This window comes from Triturus cristatus, chromosome 4_1 (genome assembly GCF_964204655.1).
Source record: "Triturus cristatus chromosome 4_1, aTriCri1.1, whole genome shotgun sequence".
Lineage (NCBI taxonomy): Eukaryota > Metazoa > Chordata > Amphibia > Caudata > Salamandridae > Triturus > Triturus cristatus.
The window spans coordinates 749,890,046-749,911,965 of record NC_140585.1 but is presented as its reverse complement, the minus strand read 5'-3'; the positions used below and the strand labels follow the sequence as shown (position 1 = coordinate 749,911,965).

The 21,920-nt window shown below is 42.7% G+C and overlaps 1 protein-coding gene across 9 annotated transcripts in view; it reads right to left on the bottom strand.

The window, feature by feature from the left end:
• The window catches only part of SYCP3 (synaptonemal complex protein 3), a 920,669-nt gene that overhangs the window by 422,317 nt on the left and 476,432 nt on the right, over window positions 1–21,920 (bottom strand). For all 9 annotated transcript variants that reach the window (XM_085653268.1, XM_085653274.1, XM_085653276.1 and 6 more), the window contains one exon: window positions 4,293–4,374. In XM_085653268.1, coding sequence (XP_085509394.1) covers window positions 4,293–4,374 — 82 coding nt within the window. The remainder of the gene's footprint in view (window positions 1–4,292; window positions 4,375–21,920) is intronic.

The following is a 21,920-nucleotide window of genomic DNA, read 5'->3' as shown; positions in this document are numbered from 1 at the left end:
TCATTCAGGGTGTCCAGCTAGTGGAAAAAGATGTATGAAGTGCCAAAAAGTGGAGCATGTTGGGGCAGTTTTTAGTAATACCAGGCCAGCTAGCAAAGTAAAAGTGAATTCAGTAGATGATTTCAATGAGGAAATGTGTTCCAACATTGTGCTTACTGTTGACACAAAGCTAAGAAAATTTAAAGGTCCATTATGGATAGTACACATGGGTAAAGTACAATTATCTATAATGTCTGATTCAGATTTTCCAATTTCTATTTTGGCTGAGCATACATTTTATAGACTGTGGAAGAATGTAAAATTGATAGAGTCAGATGTCAATCCAAAAGCATTTGGAGAATTTGACATTGATATGCTGGAATACTTTAATGACATTTTGGAATTCAAAGGGCGTTCCATAAAAACAAAACTTTATGTGGCACGGAAGAGATATAGTAGGATGGGAAGATCTTGGTAAACTTGGTATTTTGCTCAGACATGGTTCTGGTGAACCCATACTGCTAGGAGATATGCCTGTTTTCAGTGTAGAGCAGAAAGAGCAGGGATTTAAGAGGTGTTGGAAAAACATAATAAGGTATTTACCACACATAATGATTGCGTAAAAGGATTGGAACATCATATCAAGTTAAAAGGAAATGCCATACCAGTGACTCAAAGTGCAACATGGACCACTTTCAGTCAGGAAAGAACTGAAAGAACTATTGAGCACATTGTGTAAAGATGGTGTAATACAACCTAGTAACTCACCAGAATGTCTTTCAGCAATAGTGATTACTAAGAAGAAAAATGGTGACCTTAGACTTTGTGCAGATTTAAGATCATTAAAAAAAACCTCATAGTGATTTGTCACCAACTTCCGAAAATACAGGAGATGCTTATTTCAAAATACTTTTCAATTATCGATTTAAAATCTGCAAATCATAAAGTGAAGTTGTCTAAAAGTTCAAAATATTCAACCACTTTCCTTACACCTTTTGGGGCATATCGTTATGTCCGTCTACCTATTTTTGGTTTGGTATCAACTGCCAATGTGTTCCAAAAGTAGATGGACCATCTTTTTGAGGGCATGCAGGATGTTCTAACCTTTCAAGGTGACATTATGATTTATTCTAAGACAGTAGGACAACATAACAACATTTTGAGCAAGGTATTGGAGATACATGAAAATAGAGATATCACTGTCACTAAATCTAAATGTAAATTTTTGCAAACAGCTATTAGGGAGGCACCCATACCCATGAAAAAAGATTCTATGAAGGCATTTCTTGGAATGAGTGAATATTATGACACTTTATTCAAGGTTATGTCATTTTAGTTGAACTTTCAGGGAGAATACTTTAAAGAAAGCACAATTTGAATGGAGTACAGAGCAAGAGAATGTTTTCAGGATATCAAATAGGCCAGTTGAATAGCATCTGCACTTAAATCATATGATCCCCATGGAAGAAATATCATCATAATAGATGACTTTTAGTCAGGTAATAGGTGGAAAAGAATACACTATAGCCTTTACTTTGAGGGGGCTAAAAGATTCAGAAAAAAGTACAATACTATTGAGAGTGAAGTTTTGGCAAGTGTGTAGGCTTTGGAAAAACTGAAGAGCTGTATATGGGGGAAATGTTTTGAAATAGTTACAGATCATAATCCACTATTGTTTATGTTTGACAGTTGTGGTAGAGGAACGGCAACTGCTTCCTCTTCAAGGTTGATCAGGTTGATGTCTAGATTACAGCAGTATACTTTTGTGCTGAGACATATTTCTGGATGATTGAATAATAGGGCTAATTGGTTATCTAGATCAACAATTGAAGATTTTGATGAACATATTAATATGTCTGATCAGGAGTGTGTTGTGTCATTGGTTAATGCCATTGATTGTTGTGAGAGGTCAATTACTAATAATGAATCAATGGAAGCTGTGGAAAAGGATGTTGTTTTGAATCGGATTAAAGAGTATGTGGTGAATGGACAGCCACCAATCAGGAATTTGAATACAATAAAAGGTTACAATTTGCTGATGAATTGACCGATGAAGCTCATGAGACATGCTGTATTTGTACCTCCTTGCACACTAAGGGAACATTTATGAAAATAGCTCATGAAGAACACCCAGGATCTACAGCTACCAAAAGACTGTTGAGGAAGCATTACTGGTGGCTGGGTATGGACGCAGAGGTTTATATAAGTATTGATAGATGTTTGTCATGTGTGAGATCAGACAAACATTGGAAGACCTCAAAAGAGGACATGCACTTAGTTGCTCTCCCAGATGGACCATGGTTGAAATGAAGAATTGATTTTGCTGGTCATTTTAGGTCTTTCAATGAGCATATGCGTTTAATAGTATTAGCTGATTACTACTCACTATGAGTTTAGCTCTGGTATAATGACAGATATTGTTATTGATTTTTCACAAAGACATTTTTTAACCGAAGGTGTTCCACGTATTTTAGTATCACAAAATGGTGCTCAATTGACCTGAAAAAAATGGTGGCTTTCCCAACACAAATATAGGAAACAGGAAAAAACACCCTTATATAATCCTTCCTCTAATGGTCTGGTGGAAAGAGTTAATATATTTCTGAAGGGAGGTACTCAAATGACCTTAGCACCCAATTTATCTGTCAAATAGTTTTTTGAGACAAAAGATTGTTAGTTATAGAAATACCCCACATTTGGTCACATGGTTTTCCCCTTTCTTTTTGATGAGAGGAAGAGAAGAGTGTACATTATTAACACCAAAGATGAAAGGTTGTAAAAAACACAATAGTGTGACAGAAATTGTGGACAGTAAACTATAGATTAAAGATACAATTGATACAAAACAACTGAAAGATAAAGTATACTATGATAAAATACACAGAACAAAACCTAAACAAAACTCAGTAGGAGACTGGGTTTTGGTTAGAAAACCTAGTAAAGTTCAAAAGGGGGATTGGTTTATTCTTCTCCAAAACAAGATATGAGAGCACCAGAAATTGGAGTTTTTGTGAAAGATAAGAGATGGTGGAAATAGAGTACACTAGTATTGCTTAAACAAGGTCAATAATGTTTTTTCATAACAAACAAAAAGCAGACAAGGTTTTTATGATGATAAGAATGGTGAATTACAGAATTAAATGGTAAACACAGATTTACAAAGAAGGAGCAATGTATACTTATTGATCTGAAAGTTATATTATTACATGATTATTTTTTTCACAAAAGAAAGGAGGCATTGTATTGGCGATAAATGTATATGTCATAAAGGGGTGTGGAATGTAGCTGGGGGTATTTAAAATGTGTTGTAGAATGGTGGGGTGACAAGTGGAGTCACCTCTACTGTTTGATGTGTTCCGCTTGTGGGCATTATACTATTTATATTATATAAATAAAACTGTAATATTTAAATATCCTACGGAGCTCTAGTCTTTTTAAACACTACAGGGTGGGTTGGGGAGACGAGGCAATGGAAATATGTGATTCTGCAGCCGAATATTCTCTACATAATAATAGATTTACGACTGTTGCCACATAGTTCACCATCAGCAGCATAATTTGCAACAGTTCAACAAAAAATTGTTTTGATTAATACTTCTAAATGCAGATTCCTCATTTTGGAAATCATCCCATGCACCAGACTGGATCCAACAATATCTCCTGTGTGCCCAAATGTGTCACCATCGGCCTCCATCAATACTGTATTCTGCGTGTGGAAGTAACATGAGTTGCATGTAGGCTCCACTTTTACGCACTGACCTCAGTTTTTTAGTTTCCAATCCACTCGTCACGAATCTTTAGCTTGACACCTACCCAATCCCCGCTCTTTTAGTACAGGTTCAAAAAACATTTCTAAACTCTTGGCAGTGTGCAATGGCACCCTAGAACTGGAATGTGATAGATTTGAAACACTATCTCACAAGAGACAGAAGTAAATATTGGGCACAGGTCGGCAAGTTGTCTGCCTATGGTGCCTCGGTAACCAAACAGAATTCCACATCCTGTTACAAAGGCTCTCTGATGCACCCTAAAGCCCACAAGGAGCGGGAAGCCAAGCACAAAAAAATCACCTGATCCCGGTCACAAGGTCAATCCAAATCCAGATTGCTCTAAGAAAAGACAAATTCAGGGACACAAAGGAAAAGAACTATGCTATGGTAAAATTAAGGGAGGTTATTTAATGGCCACTCTATTTTAAAAGTGTTTTTTATGCCAAGGAACAAATATTTTTACAAAGGTTCATATCTATTCTTCTTTCCTTGTTAATTATTCTTCCAGCTAATAAAACCATTAAAAATAATTAGATCCATTACCCCATATCATCTTCTACTGGTCCAAGGCCAGTCATTAAAGCAGGTCTTTTCTTCCCATGTTTATCAATAAGTGGGGTCTCTCCTAAAGAAAACAAAAATACAGAAAGCTGGATATACATTCTGTGTTCATTTAAAATAGTAGACAGTATTTATTAACAACAGTGATAAACACACGGTGTAAAGTATTTTCACAAGTCACGGCACAATATTTTCAATGTGTTTACTTTTTGTTTTCACTAAAGCTATAAGGAAGCTGCTAGCTTACGAGAAGCGGCAGAGGGAGTTTGATGAGACATTTATGATTTTTATATGAATTTACAGACCATACACTCGGCTATCTGAAAACAGTGGTTGGCTACAGTTACCTGTCTTAAGGTTTTGTCAAAGAATCTTTAAAAAATAATAGTAATTTATGAACTAAACACATTTTAAGTCTTTAGTTAATTTTGTCCTTTTTGTTGTGTAAACATATTGTATGACTCATGCACTAAAGGCCAGAAAGGCAAATGTGTGTTTAAAAAAACGGAACTAAATTTTTACTGTATTAAGAAAGAAAAATATGACCTACTTGTAGGGGTTTTACCCTGTAATATACACACAAAGCAATGTCTGTGTGCCAGGAAGCAGGGTGCCTTCTGTAAAGTCTGATTCGAATGTGAAGAAGCAGTACCTTAAGGCCAACTGCGCTAAGTGCTTTTCAGCGAAGGAATGGCTAACATTCACTACAGAGTGTGGGCCCTGACTGGATTCATCTGAGCAGAAACTGAAGGAGAAGGAAATGATTGTCTTGTGAACACAATCTCCACACAAGATGAGTAGTGAAAGAACTTTATTGTACAATGCTCCTGTGTCTAAAGGAGAAGATATGTCACCACACATCCCCCTCTTTTATATATAACAAAGAATAAAATACATTTGGTTCAATAATGAAAATATTGAAAGACAAGGAAGGAAATAATAAGTGATACGGATACAGAACTAATAATTCTAATAAGTTGCATTTGCATATAATTCTAAAACTCTGAATTCTTAAATTTAAATAGTTACACATCCCCCTCCTTTAATATCAAACACAAAACTAAACAAAAAAACAATTTAAAAAACTGTAGATGATGCTTGTATATAACAAACCTATTCACAAACATAATCTTCCAATATAGTAGGTTTCTTCACAACTCTCCCCAACCTACCCAGTCTACGATCTGACTCAGCTCTGCAAACTTCAGGAGCCAAGTTACCTGCTGAAACATCCATGCTTCCTCTCTCTTCATCCGTGATGTTATCCCGTATTAAGTCCTTCTCCACCTCTTCTATCCACCAATCACACCCATTCCAAACTTTTCTTTCTTCATTAACCACACTTTTATCACACACCGACAAAGCACTAAAATGACAAAACTTACAGTTGCTCAACAAAGCAGCATTGCAAAACAATTGAGTTACCTTATGTGGCCTTGAAAACCTGTTCTGTCCACTTCTTAAAACACCAGTCCTCTTAACTCTTACAATATCTTCAACATGCAACTTAACTGGTTTGCAACCAAGTTTATCATAATACTCCTTATATACATGTTTGGCTTTATCAATGCGTCCATTCACCACTTCAGGATCCCAATTTACTCTCCTGGTGCATGGCATCTACCCAATGTTGTCCTTCGTGAAAGCAGTCCTCCCTCTCATTAATTCAAAGGGACTATGTCCTGCAGAAGCACATGGTGCTTACCTGAATACCCATATGCTGCGAAATAACTCAGTTACCCTTTCCAAACCATTACATTTGGCTAACTGTATCGCTCCCTTTGTCACTCGGTTAAAACATTCAACAGCTCCGTTTCCAGCCAGATGATGAAGAGAAGTGGGATTATGTTTTACTCCATTGGATTTCAAAAACTTCTCAAATGCTTCAGCCACAAATTGTGCTCCTTCATTAGTAACAACTAATTTGGGCAAAGCTTCCCTTTGAAAAATCGCCTCCAAGAACTTTACTATTGCACTTGCATTGATCTGTTCAACCACCTCAACTTCTGGCCACTTTGAAAAATGGTCCACAACAACGACAATATACTTCTGCACAGGTCCATCCCAAATTCCAGGACATCTCTGGTGCACTATTGGGACATAAAGGTGGTCTTATGGTAATTTTACTCTCATCTGCATTCTCGCACTGTATACACTCCCAGACGTTCCTTTCAATGGAGAGTCCCAAACCCGGCCACCAATACAACTCCTTCAAGCGATTTTTTGTTTGGTAATACCCAAATGTCCCTCACGACACAAATCCATAATTCTACTTCTCAGGTGGTACAATTCTGCCATTTCTCAAAATGTTCTCATACTCCACAGACAATTTTTGCCTCAGTTCCCAAAACACCTTCCATCCAGAAGGGATATTATTTTTCGTGGGTCAACCTCCAGTAATCTAAGTCTTAACATCGGTTAATTCTTGATCTTCTTCATACGCAAGACTCCATTCTTGAGCTGGAATAATCATTGTTCCCTCATTCAAGGAAGCCACACTGAATTGCTCAATTTCCTCCTCCTGTATCTCTCTAACAGGAAGAGGCAGGCTACTCAAAAAATCTGCCACTCTATTTCGCACACCAGGCGTATACTGGACAGTGTACTTAAAATCCAGAAGCTTGACAGATAATCTTGCCAACCTGGGTGAGGCCTTATACAACCCCTTGGTCGACAACACCTAGGTAAGGGGCTTGTGATCACTCCTAAGCAAAACATGACTTCCCCAAATAAATTGCCTGTAGTGCTCTAACCCCCACACGCACGCTAGTGCCTCCCGCTCAATTACTGAGTATCCCTCTTCGGTAGCTGTAAGTGAGCGTGAGCCAAAAGCTACAATGCATTCCTCTCGTACATCATTTCTCTGGGTCAGAAATGCACCAATACCTTTTCCAATTGCATCAGTTGTGACAATGGATTTCAAAGCCGGATCAAATCCCTGTAGAGGTATAGCTGTGCACATTTCGTTCTTGACAGATATAAATTCGTCTTGGCATTCATTTGACCATTCAAATTTACATTGATTCTTTAAAAGCTGCCTTATGTTATAAGTCTTGCTAGAAACATTTCCTACAAATTTAGAATAAAACTCAACAAAGCCTAAAAAGGCTCTCACATCATCTTTGCTACTCAGCACTGTAGACTTCTCTACAGCTTCAAGTAGTTCCTTTTTGGGTTTGATACCTTCCACTGACACTTCATGACCTAAATATGTCACCTTTTGTTGTGAAAATTACATTTTTTTATATTCTGCAGTGAGTCCTTTATCTTTCAAAACATTCATCACTTTTTTGACAGCTGCATCATGGTCTTTTTTAGTTTTACTCATCACCAGTATGTCATCCGAAAAAACGACCTTTCGCTCATCCTTAAATAATTCAAACATGAGGCGTTGAAACATCGCGGTAGTGGATGCTAACCCAAATGGTACTCTTCTGAATCTAAAACACCCAAAAGGAGTTACAAATGTAGTCAGGCTTCTACTTTTTCTGTGTAAAGGGAATTGGAGGTCTGCTGCATTGAAGTCTATTGCCGTAAACCACCTTACCCCTTTGTAGCCGAAAGAATCTCCCTTATTTTTGGTAATGGGAACTGATCCACAATGATACTCCTGTTAAGGTCCCTTCAGTCTAGACAAAACCTGAGTTTCCCGTTGGCCTTCCTAGCCATTACTAAGGGAGAAACCTACTGCGCTGCTTCTACTTTCACAATAACAGCTTCCATACATAACCTATCCACTCACTCTTGACTTCATCCCTCAAAGCTACCACTTACTTTGTGCACTGATGGCACTGTATCCTTTTTTAGTACAATCTAGTGTTTGAAGCCTTTCAACTCACCAATATCTCCTGTGAACACTTTAGGGTACATTTAGATAATTTCATGTTCTAATTCACCTTGTTGTACAACCATAATTCAGGATTGTTTAGGTCTAAAATAAACCCCAACTCTCCTTGATCGCCCCAAACAAGAACAGATGGTCCTGTCACAGCTACAAATAGTTTGCACGTAGCCGCTCTATCTTTATATGCAAAATTCAAAACTTTCACTCCTAATATCTCAATGTCCTCCCCGGTGAAAGTTTTGGGGCAAAACTCAGTGGACTCCAATCAATTCCCTAAATCAGGAACAAACTTCTCTTTCCAAATCTTCTCATTGACAATTGCATAGGGTGAACCTGAATCAGCAGTAACTGTGATCAGAACACCCCCATAACAATGTCGCATTTGGGGTTTTTCCTATGTTGTTCTCCCACACTGGAAACTCCATTGTCTGTATTCTTAATACACACATTTACATCATCATCAGAAGACTCATCAGAATCCGTAGAGGAATCTTATGTAAGGAAGTTCACACCCTTTGTGTACCCTTTCTCGCGTCTGCAAATATTTTGAAAATGACCTACTAGTCCACAATCTGAAAATTTTTGGTACTTGGCAGGGCACTTCTTATCATTAGCTAAATGCCCTTTGTTTCCACATCTAAAAAACCAACCACTGAATGTAAAACAATCAAACCGATCAAAGGTTTTTCTTTCCTTCAAACCCTTTTTTTTTTTCTCAAATTTCACATTACTTTTGAATTTGTCCTTCATCTGCACTGTAGCTTCCACTCCTTTATCCATTTCATCACATACTATTTCTCCTTTCTGTGTAACAACAGCCCTGGCATATCTACCCATTAGTTCTGCTTTCTTTACCACATTTATCACATCCTGTAGGGACCATTCCCCAATTGTACAAAGTTGTTCTTGATTGTTGGTATTTGAACGACACATGACGATTTGGTACCTTATGAACTCGTCATGTAGGTTTTCAAATCTACAGTTAAGGCCATGTTTCTTAAAGCAGCTATGTGAACCTCCACCGACTCTTTCTTCTCTTGCTTTCTTTTGTATCTATCAACTGATATACATACAGTGAGATTGAAGTACCTGTCTCGGTCCTCAAGCGCATGTTCATACACATTCCCTTGGTCTTCCTGTGTAACTTTCTTTTGTATGCCGTTGTACATTTTCAACCCACCACCACCCAAGCAATGTAGCAAGATTTTTTTCATTTTTACCGGTGTTAATTCTTCATCATCAGAAATGGTGGACATATAGTTCCCAAAATGTCCTTTCCACTCATTCCATTGTAATACAGGCTCTCCTTTGCCAGCCAAGAATGCTTGCGTGGAGACAAATTACAAACATTGCCAGAAGCCATGCTATATAATAAGGCAAGTGTATAGTATAAAGTAAGAAAACCAAGGCGTGAATGAGTTCAACGTAATTACTAGCACATCCAAAGGTCGTACTTGTCGCTGTATTTAATGTAATATTGACAGCATGTCTAACCCTGGTAACGTTTGTTACGGTAAAGGAAGACTTGGAACTTGGTTACAAATATCTCTTTACTCTTTTACTTCTTAAAAGCGTGCCTGTCGCTGTATAAACAATAACTGACAGGCATTGTTAAAGCCCCATCACTCTTACTGCCAAAGGCGTAGGATTTAATTGGAAGAATCTCCTTTATTTTCATAAGTGTGTGCCTGTCACTGTGCGGACACCGACTGACAGGCGTGGTTAAAGTATGCCGATACGGTTACCAAAATATGGCTGCTATGCGTGGCCAGCGTGCTATAACGCGATGACATGAGTAAGCAGCTCATCCCTGCATCAAGTACTGCCACAGCCACTCGTGCCGTTAGCAGCAGGTGCTTGTGCCTCCGACCATCCTTCCCAGTAACTGTCTCCACCTCCCACGTCATATATCCCCACATTCTACATCACATTCTACCCGTGTTACCCGCGTTCTCCCGTGTCTAAAGGAGAGATATGTGTGGTGACAAAGCAGTTTCAGCAAGGTGCTAGTAATAAGCAAATGTATTTGGGCAATTTTGGTTTTGCTGTTGGAATGAATTCTGGAGTGAATCCTGATGTGCAGGGTTTGATTGTGCAGAGAAGTGGTGTTCATAGTGCATAAGGTGTTCCTCAATGCAAAGGTAGGGGTTTTTGGAATAGCTCAAATGGAACTAATGCAAACATTAACTCGTTGAAAAAGACTACTCCTTGTCATTATTGTGGGTGTCCTTGGTCATTAGAAATAGGAAAGTACACCAAAGCCTGATTGGATTCAGAATTATTTTATTTCCAAATGCGGCAGAGTGTAAATCAGTTCGCACAGAATGGACCGTGACTTCTTCAGTCAATGGTCTCAGCTCAACTGGCCCTTGTCAAAAATATAAAGAATCAAAAATCTGTCTGTAGCTCCAGTCATGCAGCATGTCTGAAACAAAAGGCATGTTATACATCAAAATCCTATATTGATTGATGATGACTTTTCACAATTTTCAGCAGATATGACTAATTCTTTCAAAATTATGGTATCAGGGGGTGGGGGGTATACATGCTTGGTGCAGTCCTAGATGTAGACAAGATTGGGCAGAGTCAGGAGCGTTCCATGCATCCCAACATCTGTACTTGTTTCTATTATTCGTTTATACTAGACTATTGCAAAAGTCTGACAAATCCTGTGTGTTCTATTGCTCATTAGGTGAATCTACCAACACCTTTGCCAAAGGAAGGATTGCGTGTTCGAAGTTCGAAATTCGAACCTGGAGCCTTTACGAAGTTATACTTGTGACAAACACTGCTGTTAAGTGTGGAGGTTTGCCAGAGTGGATTCATGCCTCTCACACAAAAGAGTAAATACTGTGAATGAAGAAATGGTGACAACAACCGCTGATTCAGAGTGTCAAGTGTTGCAGTTAGCGCTCTAGCGTTAGACGCTAGAGCGCCGGGGCCTGAGACGCGATGCGTACGCCATGAGCGTGGCGTACGCGCTTGTATATAAATAAAGGGGCGCGGCCTGAGAGGGCAGTTTGCGCCGAGACCAAGACTGACAGTGTGGCGTGTCTCATTGCAGCTGTGAGCGTGCGCCGCGGGGCCCGCAATACTAGCGCTAGCTCCACAACATCAAGCTTGTGTTCTCTGTGTGAATCCAGAGGGGGGTGTTGATGTTGAAATCCAAGAACAAAACCAAGAACAACAAGATCGAACAGAAGATCAACAAGCAGAAACTCAATCAAAGTGTGAAGCTGGAAATTCGAGTCTCGAGAATCCCGGTGAAAGCGGTTTGCTGTGGAAGATGAGAATCAGACTGTTTCAAATGGAATAGAGAATCTGTTGGGAAGTCAGTACGAAGATACAACAGTTGTCACAAGCATATCTTAAGGTGAAATGTGCGTTAAATATACAAACAAACCTGTGGGCGGTAGAAAGAAAAAGAGCACAAGAAAGTACAGAGGAGGCAGAAAAAGAAGAAAAACAAGACTTCGACCATACTGAAAGTGAACAGCCAGTACCCAAAGGATCGCTGAGCGAGAGAATGGCAAATAGAAAGTACAAGCCTCCTGAATGAACCTACATTGTACCCCGGGAGACAGAAGGTGAAGATGATGATGAGGTGGAAGTTTAGATATTAACAGGTTGTTGTCAATTTATTTGTGAGTAAGAACCATCATGAACATTGTTAAATGATCTCTGAAGAATACTATTTTTCCTTTTGAGATTTTGAATTTGTGAGCAATATATATTTCATAGTAAGATCTGTTTTGTTTTGTCCCTTAAATATCCATACGGAGATTTAAGCGTTTCCTTAAAATTTCAACATATGGACATAGACAACAACTGAATTCTTTAAAAAAAAACTGTAGTACTTTTTAGTTTTGTTTTGACTTTGCACCTATATACAATTGTAGGTAGATTTTTCTGCTTTTTGAATTTAGCTTTTTTTGCCTTAGCGTTTTTTGAAGGAGTATGGCAATCAAATAGTGATGTTCACAATTATCTACCGTTCTATTGGTTTTAATAACAATAATAATAGTTGTGTTTAACCTCGCTATACCGATTGTTAAAGAACCTGTACCCAAGTTATAGACCCGAGCCACAGGCGAGGGCCTATAACGAGGGAGAGGGCATTTAACAACTGGTATAGCCCTCGGCACCGATCTATAAGTCTATATTGTACGTGTAAGGGCTATAAGGCTATTAGAAGATTCCACCCACTGAGGGTGGAATGTTCTAAATTAAAAAGGGAGAAACAGAAAGACAACCATTAGAATGCTGTAGCAGAAGGATTTTGCCCGGTCATTATGAGCCCAGAGCTACTCCATTGCCTTCAATGGAGCTCTCAACATTCCAATGGTCTAATTTAGATTAAAGAATTAGCAACTACATATAATGGTTTAGGAGATACAAGACTACTGTTTATATTTAGGAAAATACAAACCGAATACATACTCAAATTTATTGACTGAGTATGCGGAAATCATGAAGGTTAAGGGCTTTTATATTTGTACATTCTTGCCTACATCTGTATCAGAGGAAGTTACTTACCTCTAACATCCTCTGAGTTATATAGTTGATGACTTTAAGAAATCTGATTCTGTATAGCAGGTACTACCAGTAATATTATGGTAATGCTTTCGGGTTGCAGTCAGGGGCATCATTTTGCTGTGCAATTTGTGTTCCAGATATATCATGGAGCTGCTAAATGGGGAGAGGCTATTAAAATATTCAAAATGGTGCTGCTTCTCAAATGGTGCTACAATAAATTTCAGTGCCTGCACCTTAATGGATATGTCTTAAAAATCAAGATGCTTATCACTGAATGTGTTTAGTACCTGGCAGACATGACCATGTATGAGGAAATTTTGACCCAGTTTCTTTTTTCTATTTTCAAAGTCTTTTATTGCAAATAAAAGAGACCTAAATAAACATACAGAGATGTGTGGGCACTGAATACTCCTTGTGGGCAGGTGAGGGAAGAACTATAGAAACAAAGTAAGACAAAACAGAATATTAACTTAAAAAACAAGCATTTGCAATGCAATAGGTCTCGCATTGACGCGAGTTTGAGCTATTGACATTGTAATTAACAATGCCTTTTATTTATGTTTTTAAAAAGAAAACAAAATAAAAAACATTGTTATTTGCAATGTCAATACCTCAAACTCGCGTCACTGCGAGACCTATTGCATTGCAAATGCTTGTTGTTAAATGTGTTGCAATACCTGGCACACATTAACGGTAAAATATCATGCATATTCGCCCTGAAAACAAGCAAAACAGAAAGCAGCTCCACATCCGGGCCGGGGAGGAGACCTGGGAGGGCGAGGGCTGCCCGCGCATGCGCGGTACCTGTAACTTTCGTGTGCCCAGTGGCGGCGCGGGTGGCCGGTGCAGGCATCGCCTATCCCCTTCCGGGGCTCCCATGGTGAAGAGGGAGCCCCGGCGCCAGAGAGGAAGTGCGGGAGCTGAAGTCCCGGGTCCCAGGAGGGGGCCCGGGTGCAGGGCGGCAGATAGTAGTGCGGGGCTCCCATGCCTAAGAAGAGAGCCCCACGTTGTGCTGGCAGAAGTATAGAGGAGATGGAGTGCTCCGGAAGCGCGCCGCAGCCAGCCGCCGTTCAGGAGGATTCACCCCGCAGACCAGGTGAGTGGGGGATTCTCCATTTGTCCAGTGGTTGTGCCGATGAAGGCACAGTGTCAATGTTTATTTCCTGAGCGGACCCGCCGTTGCGGGCCGCTCCAACGATGGGGCGAGTTTTAAAAAAAGAAAAAAGTGAAAGTGAAACTGCATGCTGGCTTGCGAGGACGGAAGGGGGACAGGAGATGTGCACACCTCACAAGCGCGTACACAGGCTCCAATCCACCAAAAGCCGGCGCGTGCCCATCTCCTGTCCCACTTCCGAGGCAAGTCAGCAACAACAGATCTCGCTGGCGACAGCGCTGCGCTCGCCAGGCGAGACCTAAAAAACACAATAGAAACTGACAGTCCTTGTTCGGGGAACTGCAGCACAACCCTGACAAGGGCTACTGAGACCCAACTGTGGGGTTGACAAATGCAAAAAGAACTATTGATGGACAGAATGCAGAAAAATGTCATACATTCACCCCAGTACAGAGATCTGGGACTAAATCCATCGTTTTTTTGCTCAGCATGCCATTCCAATTTGGACCCAGCCATATTATTATTATGTGTTCTTATATAGCGCTCAACTTACCCTTGGGCATCTTGGCGCTTGCATTGGGAACCCGTCCTGGTTTTTCCCTGTGAGATAACCCGTACTGGGCATCCCCAAGGTGAAAGCCAGGCATCCCGCCGCGGGGGGGGCCGTTGTGGAGATTAAGCAAGCTTGTTGCCCAGAGCTGCGTAGTGTGAACTCGTGCTTAGAGTGGGCACCGAAGCGAGAATTATCGAGTCCGTGGACAATTGGGCTCCGGACCCTGCCGCGTCGGGAATTGAACCCTGGTCCCGGGTCTGACCTCTGCTTCAGGGTATGCCTCCTCTAACCAGTGAGCTACACTTCTCCACATGCAAATCAGTCTTGACCCTGTGCCTCATGGGAACAGTCCAGCCCGAACTGTGAGGCCAGGTTCATACCTTGACTGGAAACAAGCATCCTAGGACCGGTTTCGGGGTTTCACCCCTCTTCAGCCAGGATAGCTTGATTCCAGTGGCATGGAGAGCACGGGACATACCGAGTCGCGGAGGGAAGGGCACAGGCCTGACTGCTGCGCGCTTTGTTTCTAACTGTTGCCACCTTGGGGCTGCGTCAGCGGGGACACTGTCTGCATGAAAGCGCACATGGACACTACAAGAACGTGTGCCCCTTTGGGAGCGAGATATAACGAAGCCACAAAGCCCTACAGTGCCACGGTCAGCTGGGTTCAAGGGGAGGGCGCTCTGAACTAACCTCGCTCCACACAGCTGCGCTGACACATACGTGGGACATCACCCCTCCTTCCCGCACCCGTCTGCTGATCGCCGGACCACAAGGGGTGGCACAAGTAAGGGGCCGGGACTGCGCAAATACAATTTAGGGCAGATTAACGATAGAGTGGGGTGGTGAGACACGCTTGCAGCGGCGAATAAATACACCAACAGGACACAGTCCCTGACACCTTGGGACAATGGGCAGCAGAACAAGGTCTAGTGAAACCCTGTAAACCCCCCCTGGTGGATTGCGTTTCCCGCATTACTACAGGAACCCGAAGAGCCGTTACACAATAGTACTCGGAACTCGGACTAACACATATGACCTGGACCTGCTCGTCATAAAAGAGCTCAACGCTACACCACAGACTGGATTGAGAGTCCCAAATTAAGCCGCCTTTCCTCAGGGATCGCAGCTGTCAATATACCTGTGGATTAGATAAAGTATACATTGCAAAATGGGTAAAACGGACCGCACCCAGTCAAAAATCACCTTTGACCAAACGAAGAAACATCAGGATCAAAGTACTGATGCACAGACAGTGCCGCAATCGACAACGGGAGCAACAGGCGGGGTGACGAATGACGACATCCAAACCATGTTCACCACAATTCAAACGGCACTGTTGAATATAAATGGGAAGATTGACTCCTTGACGTATAGAGTTGATAGGATGTTGGAGCGAATTGATAAACACATGAAAAGACTGGACATGGCGGAGTGGAGAATATCTGAAGCTGAAGACGGCCACGTGCGGATGGATGCTAAACAGTCGAAGATGGAGAAGCAATTGGCGGTCATAACGGCAAAGTCAGAAGAGTTGGAGGCTAGGTCCCGAAGGAGCAACATCGGCTTAATGGGAGTTTCAGAGACGACAAACACGGGCCAAATGGAACATTATGTGGAGCAGCTGCTCATCTCCCTGTTGGGTCGGGAGACGTTTACAGAGGTATTTATCGTGGAGAGAGCCCACAGATCGCTGGGAGCCAAACCCCTTACTGGCTCCAGAACGAGGCAGATTATCGCCAAGTTACTAAATTACAGAGACGCGGCGCTCCGAAAGGCCAGAGAACTCAGCAAGTTATCTCACGAAGGTATGGATATATCCATCTATCCAGACTTCACGTCATCGGTACAGGAAGCGCGGAAAAAATTTACCACAGCGAAACAGAAACTGAGTGACTTGAATATCCCATACGCCATGCTATACCCAGCCAGACTAAAACTCACAGTAGATGGCAAAATTCGGATCTTCGCTGAACCATCAGAGGTAATGAAGTTCGCACAACAGAGGGGTCAGCTGGGAGCACGGAGGAGATCACCGAGAGGAGAACACGGGGACCAGTCTACTACATCTGATGTGGAGTGAACACTATCTAATGGACACAAGTAGGCTCCAACTGTGAATTGCCTGAACGCGGGGTGGGACTCATCCCATAGGGCAAGGACTGAACATTGCTCGAACATAGGTGGCCTACGGACTGCTGGACCAGATAAGTTGATTGTGAACAGTTATACTTTTGACCTTTAAAGTTGCCATGCCTATCATTGTTTCGCTGTGGGCAGCACTCACTGAAATTCGCTGGTGGGGCCTCTCTCGCAGCCTTGCTCAGAACTGCTGTAAAGTGTTGGAATTTGCAGTATGCATGTTAGGGCGGATACCCATGTGGCCTAAGCCACAAGAAACAGGTGGACAACTCTGACCCCTACGTGTGCACCACACAAACTGTTATGTTGTTTTTTCTTTTTAGGTTTTCTCTTTGAGGAAATGTTAACTGTTAATATTGGATATGGCTCCACTAGGAAAGGGGCGGTGGAGTGGGTGGGGGTGTGGAAGAGGGGCGCACAAAAAAATCCAGCCAGTGGCGATGTAGGAGACGCCTACATGGGAGTCACTTTCACTTATCATAGACACTCACACCAGGCTGATGGCGGGGAATCGGCAGATGGCTAACACTTTAAATCAGCACAGACCACTGACGCTCCTAACGTGGAATGTTAGGCGACTGCACAACCCACGGAAAATTCGTAAGGTACTAGCATACCTGGACAGGCACAAAATAGATGTAGCCTGCTTACAAGAGACACACCTGACAGAAATAAGAGAGACACAAATAGGGGCCAGATGGGCTACATATAGAATGGCGTCGTCCTATTCCTCCTATGCGAGGGGGGTACTTATATGGGTCAAACGCAATACACCCTTCACGCTCATTAAATCTATAAAAGATGACCAAGGGCGTTATGTTATAGTACAAGGTTGCTTTGGGGGCACGGTGTTAACAATTGTAAATGTGTATGGTCCGAATACAGACGACCCCTCATTCTACACACTTATCTGGACGGGTTTACGCGAGTTCCAACCCAGCGCTATTCTCTGGGGTGGATACTTCAACACCTGTCTAGACCCCACATTAGATTGGTCAACTGGGATAGATAGATATGATAAAAACTCGGCAAAAGTCCTAAGGGACGGGATGGGAGAGTGGGACATGGTGGATATATGGAGACTCAGAAATCCAGACCGTAAAGAAGGTACGTGCTTCTCCTCAACATATCTCACGTGGTCCAGACTCGATTATTGGCTGATATCTAGCGATGCATGTACGTGGACAACGGCCATTAAACACGCATCTAAAACGCTCTCGGACCATGCCCTGGTCCTCATCACACTGCAAATCCCAACACATACTTCAAGACAATTCACGTGGAGGTTGAAGCCAACGGCACTACAGGACCAGGTATTTAGGGAAGAGCTACGTCAAGCTATAATAGACTTTTTCGAACATAACTCAGGATCAGTACAGAGCACCAGAACACTGTGGGAAGCCTTTAAAGTCACCATAAGGGGACACTGTATTGGGAAACACGCAGGGATATTGAAAGATATACAGGGACAATTAGAAAGAACAGAAGCTGAAATTGCCAGACTGGAACGAGAATTTGAAAACACACAAGATACAACACTATTGGCCAATATTAGGACACAGATTGATACATACAATGAATTTGCAGAGGACGAGATCAAATACATCTCGCGCAAGTACACCGCCAGAAACTAGGGGGGGAGGGGAGGGGGGATGGGAGAGACCTGGCAGAGCGCTGTCATACAGAATTAGACCCGCCCACACCTCTGCGTACATTACACAGATTCAGGACGCACAGCGTCAAACAGTCTACGACTAAACATATTAGATTGCTTCACCAACTTCTATACCAATCTGTACACTTCCCAGAGCAAATCTTCCACATCAGAAATTCACCATTACCTTGATGACGTGGCACTGGCTTGGTTATCAGACACCCACCAAGAATACTTTTGTCACCATATCACCCGTGACGAAATAATAGAATCCATTAACTCACTACCTAACAATAAAGCGCCGGGACTGGATGGCCTTCCGGGCGAATTTTATAAAGAATATCTTGATCTACTGATCCCACAGTTTGCTGAAATGCTTGAAGAAGCTTATGAGGAAGGCACACTCCCGTCCTCACTAAAGGAGGCGCTCCTGATAGCACTCCCGAAGCCGGGTAAGGATCCCAATGAGTGCGAATCATACAGACCTTTATCCCTGATAAACATAGGTGCTAAGATCTTAGCGAAAATAATAGCGAACAGAAGACAACCTCTCCTCTGCAATCTGGTGATGCCTGACCAGGCAGGCTTTATGCCAACACGGTCAACCACCCAAAACATTCGTACCATTTTCGCGCTATACCATCACTTAGACCCGAATACGCCAGCGGCTGCGGCCCTTTTAGATACCGCCAAGGCTTTTGATTCAATAGAATGGGATTTTATGTTCACCACTCTCCGAAAGATGGGTTTCCAGAGCCATTCCTAAAATGGATATCGCTATTGTACGCGGTGCCTAAGGCACGGATCAGAATAAATGGCTATACATCCAACCCCATAGAGATAAAGCGTGGCACCAGACAAGGCTGCCCACTATCGCCAATGCTCTTTGCACTAATCCTAGAACCACTGGCCTGCAAGATTAGACAGAAACACTCGGAATCGGCCCTGCAATTCGGTCTCCGCCCCATTGGCATTGCGCTGTATGCCGACGACATGGTCCTCTACACTACGTACCCAGATAGAAATCTAAACCCGCTTATTAGGGAATACGTTAGATACGAGCGATATGCAGGCCTCCGTATAAATTGGGACAAATCAGTTGTGATACCCTTAACTGCGGAAACAGGGGAACCCCAACTGGAATATCCTTTAAAATGGCGGACAGACCCAGTTAAATACTTAGGGGTCTGGATCCATCGTGACCCAGAATTGGTTATTAGAGAGAACTTTGGGAAGGGGCTGGCTTGATTAGAGGATCAGGTAGATAAATGGATAAAAATGCAACTCTCACTGGCGGATAGCTTTACAGAAAATGATTGTATTACCAATGTTTCTGTATCTGTTCTGGAATGTACCAATATGGTTGAACGCGGCATTTTTTGTGAGATTGAGTTCTGTTATACAGAGGCTTACATGGGCAGGCAAGCAGGCCAGAACGAGCTGGAAGGTCTTAACCCAACCATACCATTAAGGAGGCTTTGAGGCACCGGATTTCCACCTATACTACCTCTGTGCACAAGCACAACACGCACACTACTGGATGAGACCCCATGCATATATACCACACATTACGGTGGAAAAGGATAGCGTCGACCCTCTCCCACTGACTGCGCTCATAGCGGACCCGATAAGGCACACACCAAGGGAAAAAATTCATACAGCTCTATGCACCTCAAGGGTGTGACATGCGTTGGCACACAGGGCAGGCAAGTTACCGGTGTACGCAAGAGCATTGCCCATGGCGAGACACTCTAGACTTACCGTGACGCAAGAAAAGAAAATGAATACCCTACTGACGGAGATGGGGCTGACCTCTATGGGACAACTATACCCTCATAACACATTAATTAAATGGACAGACCCCTCATTGTGTGCTCATCAACTCCCCCTGAAGAAATTTGCACACTTACGATTACGTAAGGCAGTTAGATCTTTATACACCACATTTCCGGAAGAACCTACACAATTGAATACATTACAAATATTGTTAACCGCTCCCAACCGGAAAAATATGGTGACACGCTTATATAACACAGCCCAAGAGGAACAGGCTGAGAAACCTACAGCAGCGTTGGGTAGATGGGAAGTGACACTAGGAGATACAATTGATGACAAGGACTGGCGCTATAGCTGCACACAACTTACACTTCTTACGTCAAATTGCAACTTGCGTATCATTCATTTAAAATTCCTCCATCAACTATATTATACACCTGCCAAACTACACAGGTTAGGCCTAAGAGAGACTGATAACTGCCTGAGGTGCAGCGCACCAGGCGCTGACTTTTTACACACATCATGGTCATGCCCACAATTGCAGATCTATTGGGAGGAAGTCACCGCCACACTATCCGAAATGCTGTCAGAACAGATCCCTAATACTCCTTTGGTATGCATTTTGGGTGCTAGGAAACTTAAACATGCTAGACGCAGGTAAATTTTGGCGGTGGCATTGTTGCTTGCAAAAAGGCAGATTGCGATGAAGTGGGGAAGCAAAAGACACCCCAGATTCAAGGACTGGATCACAGACATGACCTATTGTAAGACAACGCTAGAGGCTTATGTGGAGGATATTCCACAAGCCTCGCAGCCCAGAGACTTCTGGGAGCCGCTGGTTCAATACTTACAGGCAGCACCGGAACCCGAAACATGATTTGACCCAAGGTGCGATTGGCCCTTATGATATTATACCTTGGATATCACACAGGGAACAGATGCTATGGAACACAGGGAATTGTCGGATTGCTGGGGAGGGTAGGGACACATGTAAGGTGATATAACATCTGCTGATGCATGAACTAAAAACGCAGTAACTGATATGTATATGGTGTAGATTGCAACCCCACGTTATGTACTACTGAACAGTGAAGACTGACAAATATTGTGTGATTTGTGTCTACTGGTTGGTTAAAAAATAAAATAATAATAAAAAAAAAAAAAAACTTGGAGAGTCCCCCCACTTCTTTTTTTAGGATTTGTGCCCTGGCCCAGGGCCCAGGGCCAGTTCGCTAAAGCGCCTACAAGGGCAACCTCCGTGTCTCCTGTGCCAGGTAATTCCCTCTGAATTAGCTAGTAGTTCAAGGTCATTGTGCACTCAACGGGTTGTTGCTTAGGCCATTGTGAAGTTGTCCAGCAAGAGAGGGTTCTACTGCTTTTCATCTCAATTCATGAACTCAAGAGGATGCAGAGTCCCGTTTTACAATTCACTGTCCTCCAGTTACTGGTCTCAATTTTTGGGCCCATACAAGCTCCGTCCTCCACTGCGATGCGTGGGGAAGCCCAGCAGTGTACGGCTGAGTTTGCTGATTCCTGGCAGGGCAGTGCCCTTTCTCCTTTCCCCTCCTGTATAGCCGCTTAGTCGGCCCGACTCGGACCTCCCACGTCCCCTGATGGCGCCTCTGTCAGCAAACCACTGCTGACTTCATTGGGGCTCCGATCCCACCTTCAGCAGGGAACAATAGTTTAGTCTGGGGCGACTGGTGGGGCCCGTACTGACGCCAGTCACGGACGATATTGCAGGATTGCTGCTGCCAAACTCTCTGCCACCATTGTCTCGATCTAAGTCGCTGCTTTCCACACGACTGCAGGTTGCTCCGTCATCACCAGTCTTAAGACATATGGGGCTACTAGGGGTGGATTTACAGTCAGATGTTGGGGTATTGGTGTGTGAGCCCGGAGATCCACTTAGCAAGCAGTCATTTTCGATAGAAGGCAGCCCTCCCCCCACACCCATTTTTAGGTCTCGCTGAGCTCCAGCGCTTGCGCTG